The 19,601-nt window shown below is 40.1% G+C and overlaps 2 protein-coding genes across 2 annotated transcripts in view; both read left to right on the top strand.

The window, feature by feature from the left end:
- The first annotated feature begins 82 nt into the window (after positions 1–82).
- LOC111867516 (zinc finger protein 473 homolog) lies at positions 83–5,593 on the top strand. Its single transcript, XM_023857474.2, has 2 exons — positions 83–2,326; positions 3,248–5,593. Exons 1-2 carry the CDS (start codon positions 575–577, stop codon positions 4,973–4,975), a joined length of 3,480 nt encoding a protein of 1,159 aa, XP_023713242.1. The 5' UTR covers positions 83–574; the 3' UTR covers positions 4,976–5,593.
- A 5,731-nt stretch (positions 5,594–11,324) lies between these two features.
- Positions 11,325–19,601, top strand: part of LOC111867500 (double-strand-break repair protein rad21 homolog) — a 28,083-nt gene continuing 19,806 nt past the window's right edge. Inside the window, 9 exon segments of the mRNA XM_023857439.2 lie at positions 11,325–11,607; positions 11,828–12,015; positions 12,197–12,426; positions 12,504–12,687; positions 14,367–14,535; positions 15,725–15,911; positions 16,098–16,315; positions 17,397–17,617; positions 18,777–18,965. Of these exon segments, the coding sequence (XP_023713207.1) occupies positions 11,872–12,015; positions 12,197–12,426; positions 12,504–12,687; positions 14,367–14,535; positions 15,725–15,911; positions 16,098–16,315; positions 17,397–17,617; positions 18,777–18,965 (1,542 nt within the window). The 5' untranslated portion in view covers positions 11,325–11,607; positions 11,828–11,871.

A 19,601-nucleotide genomic window follows, 5' to 3' on the forward strand; every position in this document is an offset into this window, starting at 1 on the left:
CGATGAATATAATGTCAGATCGAGAGCCGGTGCTGTACTTCACGAAGTTCACGAACGCACTCTGACTATGGGCTCGTTCACTGTTCGTGTTACGGGCCGCTACGGACGTTGGGGAATTTGGTGGTGTTTGTAGTAATTGAACTTGTAATATTTACGCTCATTATCAGTATGCTTTTATTGAAAGTAATAGTGCCATACTCTTTAGACTATGTAAGATGTGCCCTTTTGCTATATGTTACCAAAACGTTCTTGGAATACACGAAATGGTTATGAGATCGTGTTTTTATCCATTACCGAGTTTTATCCAATTTTTTTTTTGTGCTTCAGTGTTTATGTATTGTCGATACAGGTTGTATGTTTTTAATATTCATTTAGTTATTTATTATACAGTCAAGCCTTTCAACAATGAGGATATTATAGGACAATGAAAATAATGTCGAAGCTTTATAATCCCACAATTTTACCATGGAAAGTTGTTTTAGGGTGTAAGAATTCATCTAAAATTTAAAATTTCAAGTATGTTAGTGGCGAAACTGAGCTCTTCATAAACGAAAACTAAGTGAAGTGGTGTACAATGGAGAATGGGGTGAGCCCTGTTTCTTGTCCCGTGTGTACACTGTACATGCGGGAAGGAGTTACATTACAAAGCCATCTTGACACCCACCCCAAGGATCAAGTGATAGCTGCACTGGTAAGGATTTCTGCAGGAGACATCACTGGTAGAAAGGAAAACCAGAGTGACACTGAAGCATTACCAACTGCCACACCTGAAGTTACCCGTAGCGGTCAGGAACCAATATCAGGTTTTCAGTGCTTCTCACCTAGCAGTAGTCATTTCACAACAGCCATAACATACCAACATTTCCTTAGCAGCAATGGTTTGGCCTCAAATTCCATCATCCCACAGTATGCCTCCATGCCTACCATACTGTCGGCACCCAATGGCAGTCAGTCAGCTGCTTTCATGCAAATGATGTACAATCCATACGTGGTTCAGCAGCAGCAACAACAACAACAACAACAGTTTCAGTTGCTCAGCTCAGTGACTTCCCCATCACATCAGCAGCCTTTCATGCGCCATGTGGTCCCATCTTATCCCACTCATGTTACCCAGCCACAAATGAACCTTGCTTCCACGTCAATTCCTCTCAGTGTTCCATATCAGACGAGTGACTTTCCTCCAGACTGTGCCCCACAAGGATTGCAGAATACAAGTAGTGTAATATCTTCATCAGTTCCTCTACCAGCTTCCTCTGCCAGCTCTTTTTCTCCTTCCACATTGTCATGTCCCATATCCTCTGCAAGCTATTTGTACCCCTCAGCGAGGGAGCAGACTCCTAATGAACAAGGTACCATAAACAAACCAAGATCACCACCATCTGATCAACACAGAAACATTTCTGTTTCAAATGGTATACCCCCATGTTCAAAGCAGCAGCTTGAAGAAGAAACTATTATAGCAGATGATCCTGAAAAAGATTCATTTCCAGATAGGAATTTGCCCAGTAGCACATGTGATGTTGGTGCAGCCTACAGTGGTGTGGCAACGCAAACAAGCGACCCTCAATATGAGGAGGAGGATCAGAAGAGTCCCTGTATGACAAAGGATGAAGAGGCAGCTGTTACTCTAGAAGATGCAGCTGGTGATCTGCAGCAGGAAATGCTGAGGAATGAATCTGTGAATGTGAGGGTGCGGAAGGACCTGAATGATGTGGCTGTTAGTCCCATGGTGCAAGCACGTGATTCTGGGTCTGAGGACAACACAGAGAATGAGTATATTGATGTAAGAAATGAAGACATGTCACAGATATCAGGTATTATTAGGAATGCTCTAAGAATCCAGCCACCTCCTGTTAGTGTAGAAGACAGTGATGAGTACATCACATCTGACAGGCAGTTTTCTGGGCAGGGTGACACTAGTAAAGAAGAGGCAGCTGTAAAAGAGATGACAGAAGGGGTTGAGGACAATTGTGAGAAACCCGAGGAGCCAAATGAGGAAGGTGCTAACAGATTTCTGGATATAGATTCATCCGAGCCTCTTAACATAATTGAAATTGATGGGATTCAGATCCTTGTGCCATCACACTTCCTGAAAAATCCATCCTCGATGTTGGAGGGCAAGCTTCCTGCAGATGATTGCCCGGCTTCCATGCCACTTGGGTTGTCCATTCCTACTGAAGGAGAAATACAACAGCCCAGAGAGACAGAGTCAGAAGCAACGTCAGTGCCAAGTTTGAACATCCAAACAGATGAAATGATGCCACCTAGAGGAGAACTGTCTGAGCAGGAGAGTGTGGGGGGCAGCGACAGTTCTGTGTGGGTGCAGGTGAGTTTCTCAGGCCGTGCCTTTTTATTTTTGGGGTGGGGGTCATATTTAAGAATTTTTCTTGTTTACCTCACAGCTTTTGAATATGCACAAAATGTAGGACAGAATTTCAGAATGTAAATAAGGGGACAAGTTTGTTAAGACAAGTTAGAACCAGTTTGTGAGACAGGGGTGTGCTCTGTAGTGTTACTTACAAAGAATATTTAATAATAAATAATAATAATATAGTGGCAAGTTTAGTAAGTTGTTCTTTTGCATAAATGTGCCACTTTGAAATATTTTCCAGCATTTTGCACATTCATTACCGTTTGTGGCAGAAAGTTGACTGAGTTTCAGCATCTCTTATAAGGCAAGATAAAATGCATTTTTACTATTTTTTCTTTATAGGACTTTGGGTACAGACTTCTGTTTGCTAAATATTGTGATGTAGTCCTGCTTCATACACTGGAGGTCCTGGATTCACAAATCTGCCTGAAGACTGGTTATCATGTCTTGTTTTCATGGTTTCTCCCAACCCCCAGGCAAATTCTGGAATGCTATAGCTTTGTCTGAAACATTTCTGAGGATATGACATCATCAGATAGTCACGTAGATCATTGCATCATCCTTAGAAAGTTACTATGTTCTATTTTGAACATACAATGGGAAGTAAATCACCACACCAGAGGTATTACTGAACACACAGAATTTTTCTTCTGTAAGGTTCCCTACTCAAAGTATGACCTATCCTCAGAGATGTGTTCTGTTTCATCTTTCACAGTCATCTTATGACAACTCATTTGATACTATGTAACATTGGAAGCTGATATAGAATTGTACTGCAAACTCACAGTACAGATTGTGTTGTGTGTTTATGAATGTTTGTTGTGAATTTCATCCATTGTATAATGAGTAAAACATTCAATCTTATATTTGTGGCAGGCATTTCAACAGAAGGAAGTGTCAACATCATATGACCTGCTGGCCAAGGAGAGTTGGGAGGCTTCAGATGGTTCAGATGCAGACGTCATTCTGGAGAACGAGGCAACTGCATCTGCTGGGGAGAAGCGTGACAGATCTGGGACAAGTGGCCAAGAGAAGAGGAAGATGAGGGCAGATAGGGTTTATAAATGTGGAGCATGTGGGGAACCATTCAACTGTCCCAAGGAACGGCGTGTTCATAGAAGTACTTATCATTCTGATAAGAGCGGAAGCAGTGAAACAGTGGCCTCAGCAAATGAGGGTAAAATTAGTGTGGATATAGTGTCAAGAAAACAAGCTCATAAGCAAAAAGCAAGAGTTAAGAAGGTGATAAAGGAAGAAGAAGATAAGTCTTGTGTGAAGACAGAAGGGCCACAGTTCATGGAAGTGTTCCTTGAAGAAGATACCGAAACCAAGATGGAGGCAGAAGATGGATCTGAAGAAGGAGAAGGGCTCCCAGAGAATGTGTCTGCTACACCTGATAAAGCCGAGGCTGCAGAACTGGTAAAACAAGAACCTGTACTAGAAGCAGCTGCCATCTATCGTTGTAGCATGTGTACAGAACTATTTACATCTACTAAGTTGCGGAGTGATCATGAACTCAAGGTCCACAAGAAGGCTAAAGACAAAAAGAATGAATGTGCCACGTGCAAAGAAGTCTTTACTAATGATGGTGAATACCAAGCCCATCTTCAGACACATCCTCTTGAATGTTCACAGTGCGGAAAATATTTCTATAGACGTCAGAACCTCGAACTACACTTGAAACGACATCTAGGTATCAAGCCCCACAAATGTACTGTATGTGACAAGGCATTTGTAACAAAACAGAAGCTGGCAGAACACACCAACTCTCACACAGGCAATGCACCAATCAAGTGCCCCCTGTGTGACGAGACTTTCAGGAGGTACAGCAACCTCATCCAGCACAAGCACCGACATCACATGAACGTTAAGAAGAAGGTGAGGGACTTCATCTGCCACTGTGGGGAGATATTCCACTCAAAGAAAAAGCTGGAGTGGCACAAAGAAATTCATGAAGAGAAGCCAAAATGTTGCACCTACTGTAGCGAGCGCTTTGTTCATGCGGCGAGTCTCACAAGACACATTCGCAAAGCTCACGATTGTCGTTATGTGCCAAAGTGTGGGCGTGAAGTGGAGAATGTGGAGTGCAAGGTGTGTGGATATGTATTCTTAAAAAGTTCGATGGCAGTACACATGCGCATGCACAGTGGTGAGCGTCCATATTCATGTCACGTGTGTGGGAAGAATTTCAGCACCAAGTGGAACCTGCAGCTGCATCGGTGGACTCATGCAGCACGCAGTTCGAAGCCCTTCAAGTGTTCCTTGTGCAAGAGTGCATTCTTTCGTCGTAACGATTACACTGCACATATGCATTCACATCGCAATGTCCGGCCATACACTTGCAATCACTGTGGTTGTCAGTTCATTCGGAAGTATAACTGCCTGCGCCACGTGCGGGAGCACGAAGTTGGCAAGTCATTCAGTTGTAATGTGTGCGGGAAGCTGTTTCACCGCAGTTATTACCTGAAGGAACATTTACGTGTGCATAGTGGGTCTCGTCCATTTGCTTGCCACATCTGTGGGAAGGCTTCCAGCACCAAGTCAAACCATAATAAACATGTGAAAATTCATCACGCTCGAGAACCAGTTAATACAGAGGGCTAAGCTGGAAATTGAATTCACTTTACCCTCTTCTTATTTATTGAAGTACAGCTGTGCCTGGGCAAAGCATGCACCCCCAATTTTGGAAGGCATGAAAGTAAGAAAATCTGAAGAGTATGGTTTTCTGGGTTGTAATGTCACGTATGCTGTAGGAGGCCCAATGTTACGGAGGAACATATTGCTTGTATCTTCAGAGTCAAAGACTAAACTAGGGAGGAAACCAGCATAAGGAGGAGGCAAGCTGAGCTCCAAAACATTGGACTCTCTTCAAACTACGTGATGTTGCAACTCAGAAGACCATACTCTTTGTAGTCACAGCCTTGGGAACCTCAAATCCAATATAACGGTTTCATTTTTAACACTAGATTGACACTTCAGGATTACTTGGGTTCTGGACTTTATCCATTGTCTGATATGCTGAACAGAACATAGCATTTTGGAAACTGGATATGTTTCTGCCTATAGATGAAAGGCTGGGAAGCCATCCACCTGCCTGTTGAGTACATCAGAAACAATTAATCTCAGGCACTGGAAAGAGGACCAACTGAGTAGTTGCATCTACAGCAAGTCTCCAAAGTGTGTTCTATTTGCAATACTAAACAATTGAAGAAGTCCAGAAAACACAATAGTACTTAGTGTAATATATCTTTATCAGGACCTTTTAGAATTGCCCAAGTTTACTGGCTACCTCATTGTATCTGTTATAGGTTATGAAGTATTATATTAATTATTTTGATTTCTTTATTAGGTCTGTCATGTTTGACATATTTCTTGTTACTGAATATATGCAGCAGCATTAAGACATGAAATGTGTTCCAAGCTGTTAACGGGTTGCAGTATCCTCTGATTCATCTGAAGTATCTCTATTTGTTGCTGCATTTAATGCATAGTTTATATCTATATAGTATGTCAAATGTGGAGGAAAATGGAATACACATTTAATGCCCAATAGATGCTTTCTATGAATTTTTATAATTTTTTAGATAAAGTAAAAAAAGTAATGAAGATGGATTTGAGGTTCTTACACTGCTGGTTATGAGGAATACTGTCTTCTGGGCTATAACCAGGGCTTGAGGTGGGGCAGGATGGCATCCTGGTTCTTTTCTAAATGGCTTAAAAGCATCCCGTTACTATATACATCACTCAGTATAGTTTAATAATTAAAAGGGGAAAACCATCCCGGTTCTATTTTCATTCCACCTCAAGCACTGGCTATAACGCTATGTAGTCTGTTGAAAGTCAACCGACATTACAGAGGAACATATCGCCTCCATCTTCAGAGGTGAATATGTTGAACAAGATACCAGTGTTAAAGCCGGTGGAAAGCAGAGTAATCATTTGACTGGAAATTTATGATTATATAGGAGGCAGGAGGGTAATAGAAGAGTGGACCTCAGTTCCTATTGGCTCGCAATGGAACAGAATGAAACTGCTGGGCTCTCTTGATCCCCAAGCAAACCAATAGGAAACAAGAACAGGACCAGCCATCCTAAACTCCTATTCTGGTTGTAGGAGAAAGGTGATTGCTGGAAATAAAACAGCCAGATTTTTCAAAGCAGCATATGGGTGTGGTATTTGAATAAATACGGTATTCATTATTAAACATATGTAGTTCAATTTAAACTTTGTAGGCATTTTAAGGATTACTGATTGATATTGTGAGCCAGGATAGCACAGATGGTATAGTGACTAGCTAGTGGCTGGATGACCGAGGGTTTGGAGTTCAACTCCCAGTGGGATCAAGAATTTTCACTTCTCCATGTCATCTAGACCAGCTCTGGGGTCCACACAACCTCCTATCCAAAGGGTACCTGGGCTCTTTCTCCGGGGGTAAAGCAGCCAGGCCATGCAGCTGACCACTCACCTCCAACTATTGCCAAGGTCAAGAAAATTTGCATCTATACATCCACTCCCCTACATGCCTTCATGGTGTAGTGCTTGCTTAATTAAGTACAGGGACAACTTTACCTTTTTTTTTTTTTTTTTAATTTTACCTGATTGATCTTAATATAAGTGTTCACAATGTGATTTACTTGTGCTCAAACCAGGGTCATTTTTAAAACACTTTTGAAACACTCTTTAAATAGGGGCATCAGTGATTGAGCTGTGACATTCATATTTCATAGGTCTTTCCTGAGAATGTATGTCCTGTGTCTTTGTAGTATCTATTCTTGTGTATACTGTATCCTCAGTTCCTTAAGTGTACGAGTTACTCACATGAAGCAGTTGAGCTTCACCAAGAGGAGAGGTGTTTAGTTCAGAACTGCTATGATTTGTGAGAGGCATGATTCACAACTATGCTTCTTTAACATATGGAAGAGTGCAGCATTTTTACTATATGCACTAGAGGTTGGGTTATGTCTGCTCTGTGTGTTCCCTTCAACCAATACAATTTGCTCTTAATGTAAACTGAAGATTACTTGTTGTCTGGGATGTCATGACAGCATGATGGATATTTACCAATGCTGTAGAGGAACATTCTGCATCCATCTTCAGGGAGTAAGCTGTGCGGGAAGAAATGGTCAGTGATATAAGGAAGGGAGGACAAAGACTTGGGCAAACAACCCATACTCCCAATGTTTTTCTTCTCTATATTACTGATTGTTTTATCCCATGTGGCTTACTGCTTTACCCTGAAGATGGGGGCAGTAGGTTCCCCAATACATTGGTGAACATCCATCACACTACATAGTACAACATCCCAGAAGACAGTAATCTTTGCAGTCACCACTATGAGAATCTCAGATTTTGTGTATTTTATATCGTTGTTCCGGACATTCTGTATGTGCAATTTTTAGTTAGTGTAAGAGAATATGTAATATCCCAGCTTATATAAATATTTTGCTGTTAATCACCTGCTAGTTTATTGAGGATACCAGGACAGAAACTGTCTCTTTGTGTCACGACTGTTAAAAGAGGATGAAGGTAAACTGATAATCTGTCTGTCTGAGGCATGAGTGCATGCGATGTTAACAGTTGCATATAACCAAGGGATGTACTTATACAGTCCTGTGTGTATGTATTTAATGCAGAAATGTTTCATACTGTATGATAAATGTTTTTAATTAGGAGTGTCAAATGATAACAAATTATAAGCTTTTAAGGTCCATTTATTTTAACAAATGACAACTGTTTTGTTTGCATTTAAACTTGTTAATGTCAATCTGCCTTTAGACTGGAACATTGGACTGAATTCTCCAGAGGACCACCCTGTGGATTTACTGTTGTAATTGTTGTACCCAGTCCAGCACTGGACAAGAATGTGATGTGGCAGAGGATCTCAAAAAGATCAAGGATGTTTTAAAATGTGATGTTATTTACTTCAGTTGGTAACTTTATACAGGATTTCTTAATTTATATATTCAGAGGAACCAGTTGTTTGTCCAGAAGATTGTTTCTCCCCTTGTATCATCTTCTGGAATTGTTTTCACTTTGTAAGTCACTGGAAGACAACTCTCCCATCTCTTCTTTCTTCCCACAAACTTTTCCTTTCAGTTTCTTACTATTGCTTTTCTTTTCTTTTCTTCATGTCATCCAGTACCTGGCTGAACCATGTTCTAGGTTATCTCACAGATAACTTTCCTTTAAATGTTAATTCTAATGCCTTTCACGGTATCCTTATTCTGTTAATTCTGCATGTCCAAACTACTGTAACCGTTTCCCTTCAAACTGTATTAATGAATTTTAAATACAAATTTCACTGAAAATATCGTTTCTAAATGCTTCTCGTTTTTCCCCCAGTACTTATAAAAAGTTTCATATCCATTGCATGGATTTTGCTCTCATCTTTCTTTGTAATGGTCAGTATCACAATATTTAGTAGCAAGAATTTCAAAGAAAGAATGACATACATATTAGGAAATAAAATTTTATTCATCAAATAAAAAAAAAAAAGAATATAGATTGAAATCACATCCAAAAACTCTGCAGCAATACTTGCACATCATGCTAACAGTTGTTGCTACTGTACATATTAGCAAGAGTACAGGGTAAATTTTTGTAATGTCAGTGGGTGTTCTCTATTGGGTTCACATTGAGAAGCAGGAAAGACAGGAAAGTTGCAGTTTTGTACATATTACATGAGTGAAAGCTTGTTAGTGTATTGCATGTAAATTATTTTTATTGGCAGTCAGCATGTTACAGGATTTCTTAGCCTGCAGTTTACACATCATACAACAAGCAACTGTAATAGTAAGTGCCTTTACTTTCTCGTCCAAATTGAAATTTTTATCTTATCGGTCTTTCATACACCTATAGGTTATTTAAAAAGGTTATGTCCCCTACATACTGCCCATGTTTTATCACTTGACATCCCTATGTAACATTTCATGTTGGTGTGACTAGTGACCACATTTTACAGCATGTCACTATTATTCTGCATTGTCATATGCAATCTGAGTATATGTAATTTGAGAAAAAACATCACTGGTAGGTAGGGGGATTTTATTTCACTGCAGGTCATGTGTGAATACTGTCAATGTGTGCCCATTATGTATCGAGTCATGTAAGGTTTCCTGTAAAATATTAATGTTGTTGAAATTTATGGGAATAAAAGCTATACTTTGTACATTTTTATTCTCATTTATTTTCACATATTTGCAAATCTGACGTGTGTTATAAAGTAATAAATTTGTGCTGTATGGGTATACAAGTTAAACTGATTGTTTGCTCAGTTAATGAGCATGATTTAATTCATGCCAAGTCTGGCTTTGGAGTTGAGCTATCACTGTGGCAATTGTATGTCATTGGAGCCAGTGAACAGAGTGAAGGCAGCTGGAGCATGAGACTATGTACTTACTGTCCTCAGGAATCAAGGCTATACTTCCAAGTCATCAGCCTATAATCTTGGTGTGGTGTATCATTACTGCTAACTAGGCTGCTTGCATTATGTGCAGCTTTGAAAAAAAAAATATTAATTTAGGGTGAAGTTCAGTGTTTGAAGTGGCATCAGAGACCTTCTTGCTTCTAATCATTCCTGTATTAGTGACCTCTGTTTCCCCCCCCCCTCCCCCTGATTTAACTGCAATACCATGTTACACATGTGGCACTGAGTAGTGTAGTTGGTTGAGGCACTATACTACAAGCCAGAAGGTCATGGGTTTGATTTCCCATGAGATCACTGGATGTTTCAATTAACTGAATCCTTCCAGCCACACTATGGCCCTGGGTTGGACTAAGCCTCTAACAGAAATGAGTACCAGGGATCTTCTGGGGGTAAAGGGTGGCTGGCACATAAGGCTGACAACCTTACCGCCATCTGTGAGCCGACACTCTAGAAATGTCGGAGCCTTGACAACTCACAGCCCTATGGGCCTCCATTGGCTGTTACAGTGAGTTTGTTTTTAATATTATACACACACACAGTAACTAAAGGCAACAGCTTCTACCAGAGAACATGGCATCACATTCTAGAAGACAGTCATTTTAGCTAAACTTCTGATCTTGGTGAACCTGTCTTTAGAACACTGCAATGCAGTTGAGTGAAAGTTAATGGGTGTCCCTCTAAAATACCAGTTGGCATTCACTGCACTATACAGCCTTATATCCCAGAAGGCAGATCTACTACTAAATAAGTCATACTGGAATTTACTGGTATGTGTGCAATATTATATTTAAGCATCCTGTTCCACTCTATACGATAAATGATATAAACTCCGTCTCAAGTGCAAACAATATATTTTGTGTCTTTGATCTTGCTTCCCCACACTACATGTTTCGGCCTCAGACGGCTGTATCTGTATCCACTTTGTCTGATCACAAATACACACTGAAATTCAGCGAACAATTTTCCTGTCCTGTGACGTCTGTAATTCAGCAGACTTTATTGCAATGGCAAATGCTTGGGATTCTCTAACACACATTACCAAAGACCGCCAAAGCCTACGTGCTTTTATAGAACATTTCATAACCATCCTTGCCATGACTTCTATTATTGCATTTTAATCACACAACAAGATAACGGATATATACGTCAAATGTCAGAGGTCATACAAGAAGGAGTGTCAGAGGGTATAGGCGGCGTTGACAATTTTGTCAGAGAGAGTAAGCCAGACCAACCATCGCCCTATGTTGCTTGTCTTTGGTCAGATGTGTCCGGATGTGTCCAATCATTGCAGTCGTCGAGTCAGGTCGATTTACTGTAATTAAATTCTGTAGTAAATGTAGGAAATTGATTCATGTTTATTTCTGTGTGACAGATAGAATTACTATGTGAATATAAATACAGATTCTTAATTTATAGAATATATGTGTCGGATGCTGTATCATACGTATACATATCGTACGAATCTGGATTATGATTAAGACGCGCCCAATTTTTAAAATACGCGGCCACTTCTACTGAGGTAAGACAGACGCCATTTTAAAGTACGTTTGTTTACTCAGAAAGGAAATACTAACGATTCGTAATGGAAATGTGTGACTGTTTGGATGTAAGGTAGTGCAAGAAGAGTCGCGATAAACCGTGTTTGATTCTACGTAGAAGTCAATGTTCTTCGTTGTCGTACCCATGAATAGAAGAATTTATTATATATTTCAACTTAACGCATTAGGAACTGACGTAGAAAGGCGCCAAAACACCCATTCCAGACTAATGCCCTTCCAACTGTCACGGCGTTAGATATCTGGAGGTGTTGGTAAGTATGATTTTGTCGCAGTGTAGTAGTGTAATTGCTGAAGAATCGTATATTATTTGCTAATGTCTATACGAACGTTGTTGTCGGAGGTCAATGTGAGTAATCAAGTGAAGAAACACTTTGCTGTAGCCCCAGCAACCTATAGAGTTTTCCAAGGGGTTGTTTTAATGATATTTTATTGTATTAGGTTTATATTATTATTGATTTAATCCCATTATAGGTTAATTTGGAGTCGTTTGCCTGGACTACATATTTACAGTCACCATGTTTTACGCCCACTTTGTGTTGGCAAAGAAGGGGCCGCTGGCCCGTATCTGGCTGGCTGCACATTGGGATAAAAAGCTCACCAAGGCACATGTATTTGAAACAAACATCGAAAAGTCTGTTGATGGTATTTTGCAACCAAAGGTAGGCTGTATGTTTTCTAAGCATATGTAACGTACTTTAGCTGTAGGGAAATACAGAATTCTAGTCGTCGTGTATAGGAACATGCTTTTGCTTGTAAACGTTTAAGACGCCAGTTTTGTATGTTTGTTACACCGTTGTTCTTCCATGACTTATCATCGATATTTGTGCACCTGTTTTATAGGTTAAGATGGCACTACGGACATCTGGTCATTTACTCTTGGGAGTGGTGCGTATTTATTCACGAAAGGCAAAGTATCTACTGGCCGACTGTAATGAAGCATTTGTGAAGATAAAAATGGCATTTCGACCAGGGATGGTAGATCTGCCAGAAGAACATCGAGAAGCAGCAGTTAATGCTATTACTTTGCCAGAGGTGTTTCATGATTTTGATACAGCTATGCCAGAGCTTAAGTAAGTTCACACACACTTGAATTCATGTTAAGATGATTCATTTGGTAAAATGTTTGAGGTAGCTATTTGGGTTTCAGTGATGTCGACATTGAGGCCCAATTCAGTTTAAACCAGTCTCGTGCAGAAGAGATTACAATGAGAGAGGACTATGGCAATATCAACCTAGTGGCAAGTGATGAAGGCTTTGGGGATATGGGTTTTGACACAGAGCCCCCAGAGCTGATGAGGAATGTTTCTAATTTGGAGCCGTCTCTTGATCAGGTATCTTAACAAATTCAGTGCATATTTTGGTATTTAAAGGGAGAAAGAAGTTTTCAAGATAAGTTTAGTGGACATTTTATTAAAATGGATTCTAAAGGGTTCTGAAGATGGTGCCAAACACTTGGAATTACTCAGTTTTTTACTTTGTCCATCATCCAGTATTATAAAAAACACGCGAGAACATTGTTTTGGAAATTGGATCTGTTGCAATTCTCAGGTGAGTGGGTGACACCTATAGTAGAAGGACTAATCTCCAATGATTGGGGTTAGCACTTTCTAATGGATCCAACAGAGTAGGTGTTTCTCCCTTACCTGAGGACAGAAACAGATCCAGTTTCTGAAATGTGTTCTCTGGTGTTGTTTAGAATACTAGATAATGGACAAGGTCTGAAAGCCGGTAATTCCAGTTTTGTTAAATCTTTGTATTAAATCACAGGATGTAAGTGGAAGCCAAATAATTGCATGCAATGGTCATATTTTACAAATTTGAGGTAAGGGAGTGGATTTAGTTAACATTGATTGGTCTCATTTTCTGAATTTATGTGTGTATGATATTTGTCACAGTTTTTAAATTTTATGTAGTAAATGTTTATTAATATCTTGTATGAAATATTAGTATTTGAAAAAAAAAAACACTGACTTGTGGATATATAGAGTCCATGTAGTTTATTTGTCCAAAAATTTGTTGTATCAAGCCATCAGGCAGCATGGGCTACATGTTAAGGATGCAAAAAGAGTGCCTTATATACAAACATTTTCAAATTCAGAATAAGGCCACCCAAGTTGTGATGCTGTGTAGTCTTGTAGATGGTCACAGTGCTTTTTCACAGGAAGCTGTTGTCTTCAGAGTTTACCCAGAATTTTTATTGTCGTGAAAAGTTCAAATCTGAACCATGTGGATCTTTCTGCTCATTACATCATGTATGGATTGAATGTTCTCATTTTGAATAAATTGTATTCCAGTTTGCCAGTGTGGTTACAGCATGCCTGAAGCAGTTTCAGGGTATGGCTTGAAGTGCCAGTAGGTGATTAGTCTTGTGCAGTGCATGTAATGTGAGAGCTGTAATAATATTCATTGCAAGAGTAGAGGCCTTGAGGAGCAGGTCATTTTGTGAGAGCTGTAATAATGTTTGTTGCAAGAGTAGAGGCCTTGAGGAGCAGGTCATTTTGTGAGAGCTGTAATAATGTTTGTTGCAAGAGTAGGGGCCTTGAGGAGCAGATCATTTACTTGAGACTGTGATGCCTTGCAGACCATGAATATAAATGCACAGTGTGTGTGAAGCATTTGTAGCCAAATGTAAAACATGATGTCACATTCTAGGAGACTACAGTCTAAATATTTTTTTGTCACAACTTCAGAACTCATATTTGTTAATTCTGTTGTTAAAATTTGGAAAGTGTCCTGGCTGAATGGGTTATAATGTTTCATTTTTTGAGGTGAGTTTGTTTGCTGTGTTTAATTTCTTTATCAATTTTTCTCAGAGGAAACAATAGATTTATTGCTCCTGTGTTATAATTGGTTCTTTTTGGATATGAACATAGTGCATAGATATATCGCTCATGAAGGTTAAGGGCTGCTAAAACTGATCATTCATTTTGATGAGTGCTGCATGATTGGCACATAGCCAAAAACCTCTTGCAGTTCACTGTATATGGCAGTTGTTTGTGTGCTTTTGCAGGCAAACTTGTTGTTCAGTGATGGGCCATCTGTCGATCAAATTGCCCTGGAGAAAGAAAAGGAGCCCCAGCCATCTACATCAGGAGGCCAGTCGTCGCGATCCGCACTTGAGATAGATGCACCAATTCGGGATGATGGATTTGGAGGCAATCTGGGGCAGGATATCATAGGTAATCTTCTGCTTGAGCTGTTGGATTTTGGTTGGACCCCATCCATAAGTGTGCGATGGGGAATATCTCCTTGTTTGATTTATAGACAAACAGTAAGATAGTTATAGATACTTCTTACTTACGCCAATTATATTAATATGAAAAAAATCTCTGTAGCTTTTAGTCTGCAAGTGAACTATACTGACCAAGCAACCGCTGCTTGTCGGTGAAGTTAGTGCCAACTTTTGTGGATACAGGGTGTTGCATGGTCAGTGCAACAGATTCCCACGGTCATTAATCTCGGTTTTCTGGACCGGAGCCACTACTTTTCTGTTTAGCTAGTTCCTCAGTTATCCTCATGACGCTGAGTGGACCCCATTCTGGACCCACTACTCAGAAAATCTGGTAGCACCAGGATTTGAACCCAGGACCTCTGGATCTGTAGCCAGGAACTCTGACCACTAGGCCACAGAGGCGGTCCAACAATGAAGGACCTTGTAAATCAGATGATATTCTTGTAGCATCATGTTGGTTCTCAGAAATGTGGGATCTTACAGAATGTGACGCCTCTGTTTTTGGTCCATTGAGCAATTCAGTCCTCTGCCCTCTTCAGCACTGGGGGGAAAGTCTGTTTCTGAGGTGGGATACCCATGGTTTGGACTCTGCTGATCCTGATAGTAAGATGATATGGTTTGGTAGCAGAGGGCACCTGCAATTTGACATGGGCTTCAGGGCACAGTGAGGCCTGGTATTCACATTTCTACTTCTGTTAGAGCTGAGGGAAGGGCATACCAAAAAATTTCTTTGTGTCACATACCTCTTGTGTTATCATTCTCTGTTTCTAAAAGTAGCAGATTTCTGTCATTACAGCAGCTCAGCATGAATGTTAGTAGTGATAGCTTGTAAGCTTTGTGATGCATTGTGAATATGCAGTCAGTAGCAGATTTTCAATTGAGATATATTTGTTTCTAGGTGAGTGGATGATGTTAAAATGGATCTTATGGAGATAGGCTGGGGTGGTATGTATTGGATTGGATTGGTCTGGCCCAGGATAGGGACCAGTGGAGGGCTCTTGTGAACATGGTAAATTAATCTTTGGGTTACATAAAGTGTTGGGAAATTTGTGAGTGGGTGCATAACTGGAAGCTTCTCATGAAGGGCTCATCTCCATGGAGTTAGTTAGTATGATGTGTTTTTTTCATGTTGACAGCTGGGGGACTCTTTGAGGGAGGGCTGTTTGATGATGCACCAATGCCAACTGAAGTTCCGGCTGTTGAAACAAGTACAGTCCAGCAAGCAGAGGAACCAGAAAAGCCTCCAGAAGAAGCTGCTGCCCATGATAGTGATGATGACATGGGCGATCACTTTGGGGGTCCTCCGTCTGTCGGGGGACAAAGGTGACCTTTCTTTATGTGATCAGTGGAGTACAGACATGTATAGAAATGTAGATGCAATTTATACAGAAGGTGATATGTTGGTTATTGTGATTTATGTGAGAAGTGAACATTTTCAGAAAATGTATTATGAAAGAGTGAAGAGCAGGTTTGTGGGAAGTACCAATGGAGTATTGTCATGGATTGCAGTATGGACGGGGACTCCCGCCCTGCCACTCCTGTACAAGGACTTGTTCCGGAACCACCGCCCCCCGAGCCACAACCTGTGGTCCCTCCTCCAATTGAGCCAACATTTCCAGACCAAGTTGAGGAGCAGCCTGGCAGTGTTGCACATGAGCAGACAACATTGCTTCAAAATGAGGAGGAGAGCTTTGCCCTTGCCCCTGTAGATGCCTCAGCACTGAGAGGTATGAGTTGAGTTATGTGGATGAACAGCTGACTAGCCAGTCACATCATTTTATTCATAAGTGGTGGTGCTGAAATGAGCAATTCATTTACTGCCTGTTATTTCATAGGATATTTATAAATCCATCCTATATATAATTGCCCACCATGTTGCTGAACATTCATAAATTTGACTCTGTTAATTGTCAGTTACTCTATTATATTGTCATAGAATGTAAATTTTCTGATAGTATGAATTAAATTCTGGACTATCTTCTTTCATTTAAAAGTAGTGTGAACTTTTTTCAACCCAAAAGAGGCACATGTAACATATGATTCTACCTGGTAAAATAAGCATAGAGGTGTTAAGTGAATAAGCATTAGCGACAAGTCTAGATATGAAGAAATAATGTTTTTGTGATTTTATTATACTGGAATTAATAAATAAATGTTAGTGTAAGGTCTATAACCATGTTTTGACAAGTGGGCATGTTCTCATTTCAGTCTCTGCAGTAACAAATAAAGTTTATGTTGTAAGTAAGTAAAAAAAAAGTAAAGCTATCCCTGTAACAGGCCGTGAAGGCCCATAGGGTTGTGAGACATTGAGGGTTCCGCATTATCTAGACAATCAGCTCAAAGATGGTGATAGGTTTTCAGCCTTATGTGCCGTCTGTGCTTTACTCCCCAGGAAAATTATTTAATTATTTCCTGGTACACATTTCTGTTAGAGGCTGAGTCGACCTGAGGGCCATAGTGTGGCTGGAAGGATTAGGTCACTTGAAAAAAATCCAGTGACCTCATCGGGACTTGAACCTGCGATCTTCTGGCTTGTAGCATAGTGCCTCAACCAACTACGCTGCCACATGCCCCAAAGTTTATGTTGTTTGAACTGAAAAGTTGCAAGGCACACTACATACAAACTGAGTTACATAATGCTAATATACAGACAAATTAGATGGTTGCGGATGAATGTGGGGAGAGTTAGAGTAGAGAGAAGGAGCAACAATGGGAAAAAGTCTGCTTCTATTTTTTTAAATTGGGGTAGAAATTGTGTAATGACAAATGCAAGCATAAGTGTCACGTTGCATGTTTATTGGGTTACAGGTTTTACAAAGACGAAACGTAAGCGTAAGCTTATTGTTGATGAAATTAAAAACATATCTGGTGAAGAGATGAAGGCCCAGCTGTCCGACACGAGCGACATTGTGACAACGCTGGATCTGGCTCCACCTACAAAGAGGTTGATGCACTGGAAGGAGACTGGTGGTGTGGAGAAGCTGTTTGCTTTGCCAGGCCGCCCTATTCCAGGCAGAGCACTTTCAAAGGTGAAAAAGCATTGTAAAAATATAAAATTGTGTTATTTCATGACAGAAGTATAGAGCAGCAGCAGCATTATTGGGGAATGGAGCAGTAACTGGACACTGAATTCGGTGGTCGTTGTTGAATTTTTATCTTGCATGTAGATTAAAGGTGTTTCAGTGTGAAGATAGTTTAATGTCTATCCCTGTGACCTAGCCTAAGAGCTTACTTGGGCCCCTTTCTTTTTCTTACCCTGTAAATTATGGTCTACTATCTGCTGTGGTCCAGTTTTAATGACATATTTCTGTGCTGTTACTAAGAAGGGTGGTGTAGTCATAATGCTGTAGACATTTGGGAGGTGCTTGGTTTGAATCTCAGCCTGGGCACTAGCTGTTCTGACTGAGGTTGTGTGGTTATCCTCAGTCCCTCCACTACCGAACACCCTCTGATTAATTATTTACTCATCATTCTGCCATTTAACTGTATATAATGTAGATACTAATAGCTTCATAAAATGAACCACAAAACCAACAGGACTCAGCTGCTGTGTAGTTTATAGAGAGGGAGGTTCCTTAATTAATCTGTAATGTTACATACCTGTTCATGGTAATAATGTGTAATTTAAATACAGCAAGACCTCTCTAATTTGGACTAATTTGGAGTGAACTCTTGTCGAACTTAGTGAATGTCTGAATTATAGACGTGCTACTGAAATATGTTAAAGGTAATATTATATTTAAGTATCCTGTTACACTCTACACAATGTATGACACAAACTCTGTCCTAAGTGCAACAATTTGTTGTAGTTCTTTTGTCTTCTCTTCTTCTACACTACATGTTTCGGCCGTAAATGGCCATCATCGGGTGTATTTCTCTCACGTAGCTGATACACTGCATGTACTTTAAAATTTAAAACACCAGCTTTCTTAATTGTTCATTTCTCCATTGTTAATAGGTCCCGAAATATCAGAATACCCTTGCTGATATTTGTCAGATATGTATAAAATTTTTGTTAATTTACATATGTCAATGTGATTTTTGAATTTTGGTATTTTTAAAATCTTCAATTTAAATTTAAAAATTTAAATTTAAATTGAGGTATCAGTCCTCTGCTGGTATTCATGAAATGCAGTGATATAGCACACAGACACAAAGATATTGACCTTTGTTTTGTAACATGTTCAGATTTATCAGCGCCACCTGACAAGTAGAGCTGCTGAGAACTATGATTTTGGTCTGACTGGAGATGAAGTAGAGGAGGATCTTGCCCTGGAGCAAGTGAAGGAGGCTGAGGGAGACGTGCAGGTGGAGGTGACCATGGCTGGCAAGCGCATCATTCGCAAGAGGAAGCTTCCAGAGCACGAAGATGTTACTGTAGGTATACTTCACAGTTCAGAACCATCATGGAAAGAACTGTTAAACAAAATTTGAAAGGGTGTACTTCATACTGCAGTATACAGAATTCCCAGTGGCATTTGCAGTTTATTAAACCTGCTTGTGGGGTCCTTATAAATGGAATTTCAGAAAAACATAGAGTATGTTGGTTGACTTTGTGTACAGTAGGCTTTGTAACTGGTCAGTATGACAAGTTAACTGATGTTGATGCAGAGATCTCTGGTATCAAATTTCACCGAAGTTTAGTCCACAGTTTATGATGTGCATAAAAATGTTTATGACCTTACATGAAACAGAACAGCCTGGCAGCTTTGATAAAAGTCTTCGGTGTCAGTTTGGAAGAAAATGTGTTGAGTAGTTTGTGCACTGATACAGGGTTACAGTTGGATGGGCATGGCCTCCACGTGAGGTATCCCTTAACCCGTTGCCGTGGTTCGTCGTGTATGTTTCGTCAGGGATTTAAATCGTCTGGGGGGGTTCGACGTGTATGTTTCGTTCAGCTGCACACCTATGTTATAACGCCCATAATAATTGATGGTTTTGCTGTAGATTGTTAGATTTTTCGCTGGCCTGTTGTCAGTAGAACAGAGTATAAATAAGACACGACTTTATCTG

Source organism: Cryptotermes secundus, unplaced genomic scaffold, assembly GCF_002891405.2.
Source record: "Cryptotermes secundus unplaced genomic scaffold, Csec_1.0 scaffold1089, whole genome shotgun sequence".
Taxonomy (NCBI): Eukaryota; Metazoa; Arthropoda; class Insecta; order Blattodea; family Kalotermitidae; genus Cryptotermes; species Cryptotermes secundus.

Coding starts and splice junctions, on each gene's coding strand:
- LOC111867516 (XM_023857474.2), top strand. CDS start 575: ATGGAGAATGGGGTGAGCCCTGTTTCTTGTCCCGTGTGTACACTGTAC. Junction 2,327..3,247: donor ACAGTTCTGTGTGGGTGCAG/GTGAGTTTCTCA, acceptor TATTTGTGGCAG/GCATTTCAACAGAAGGAAGT.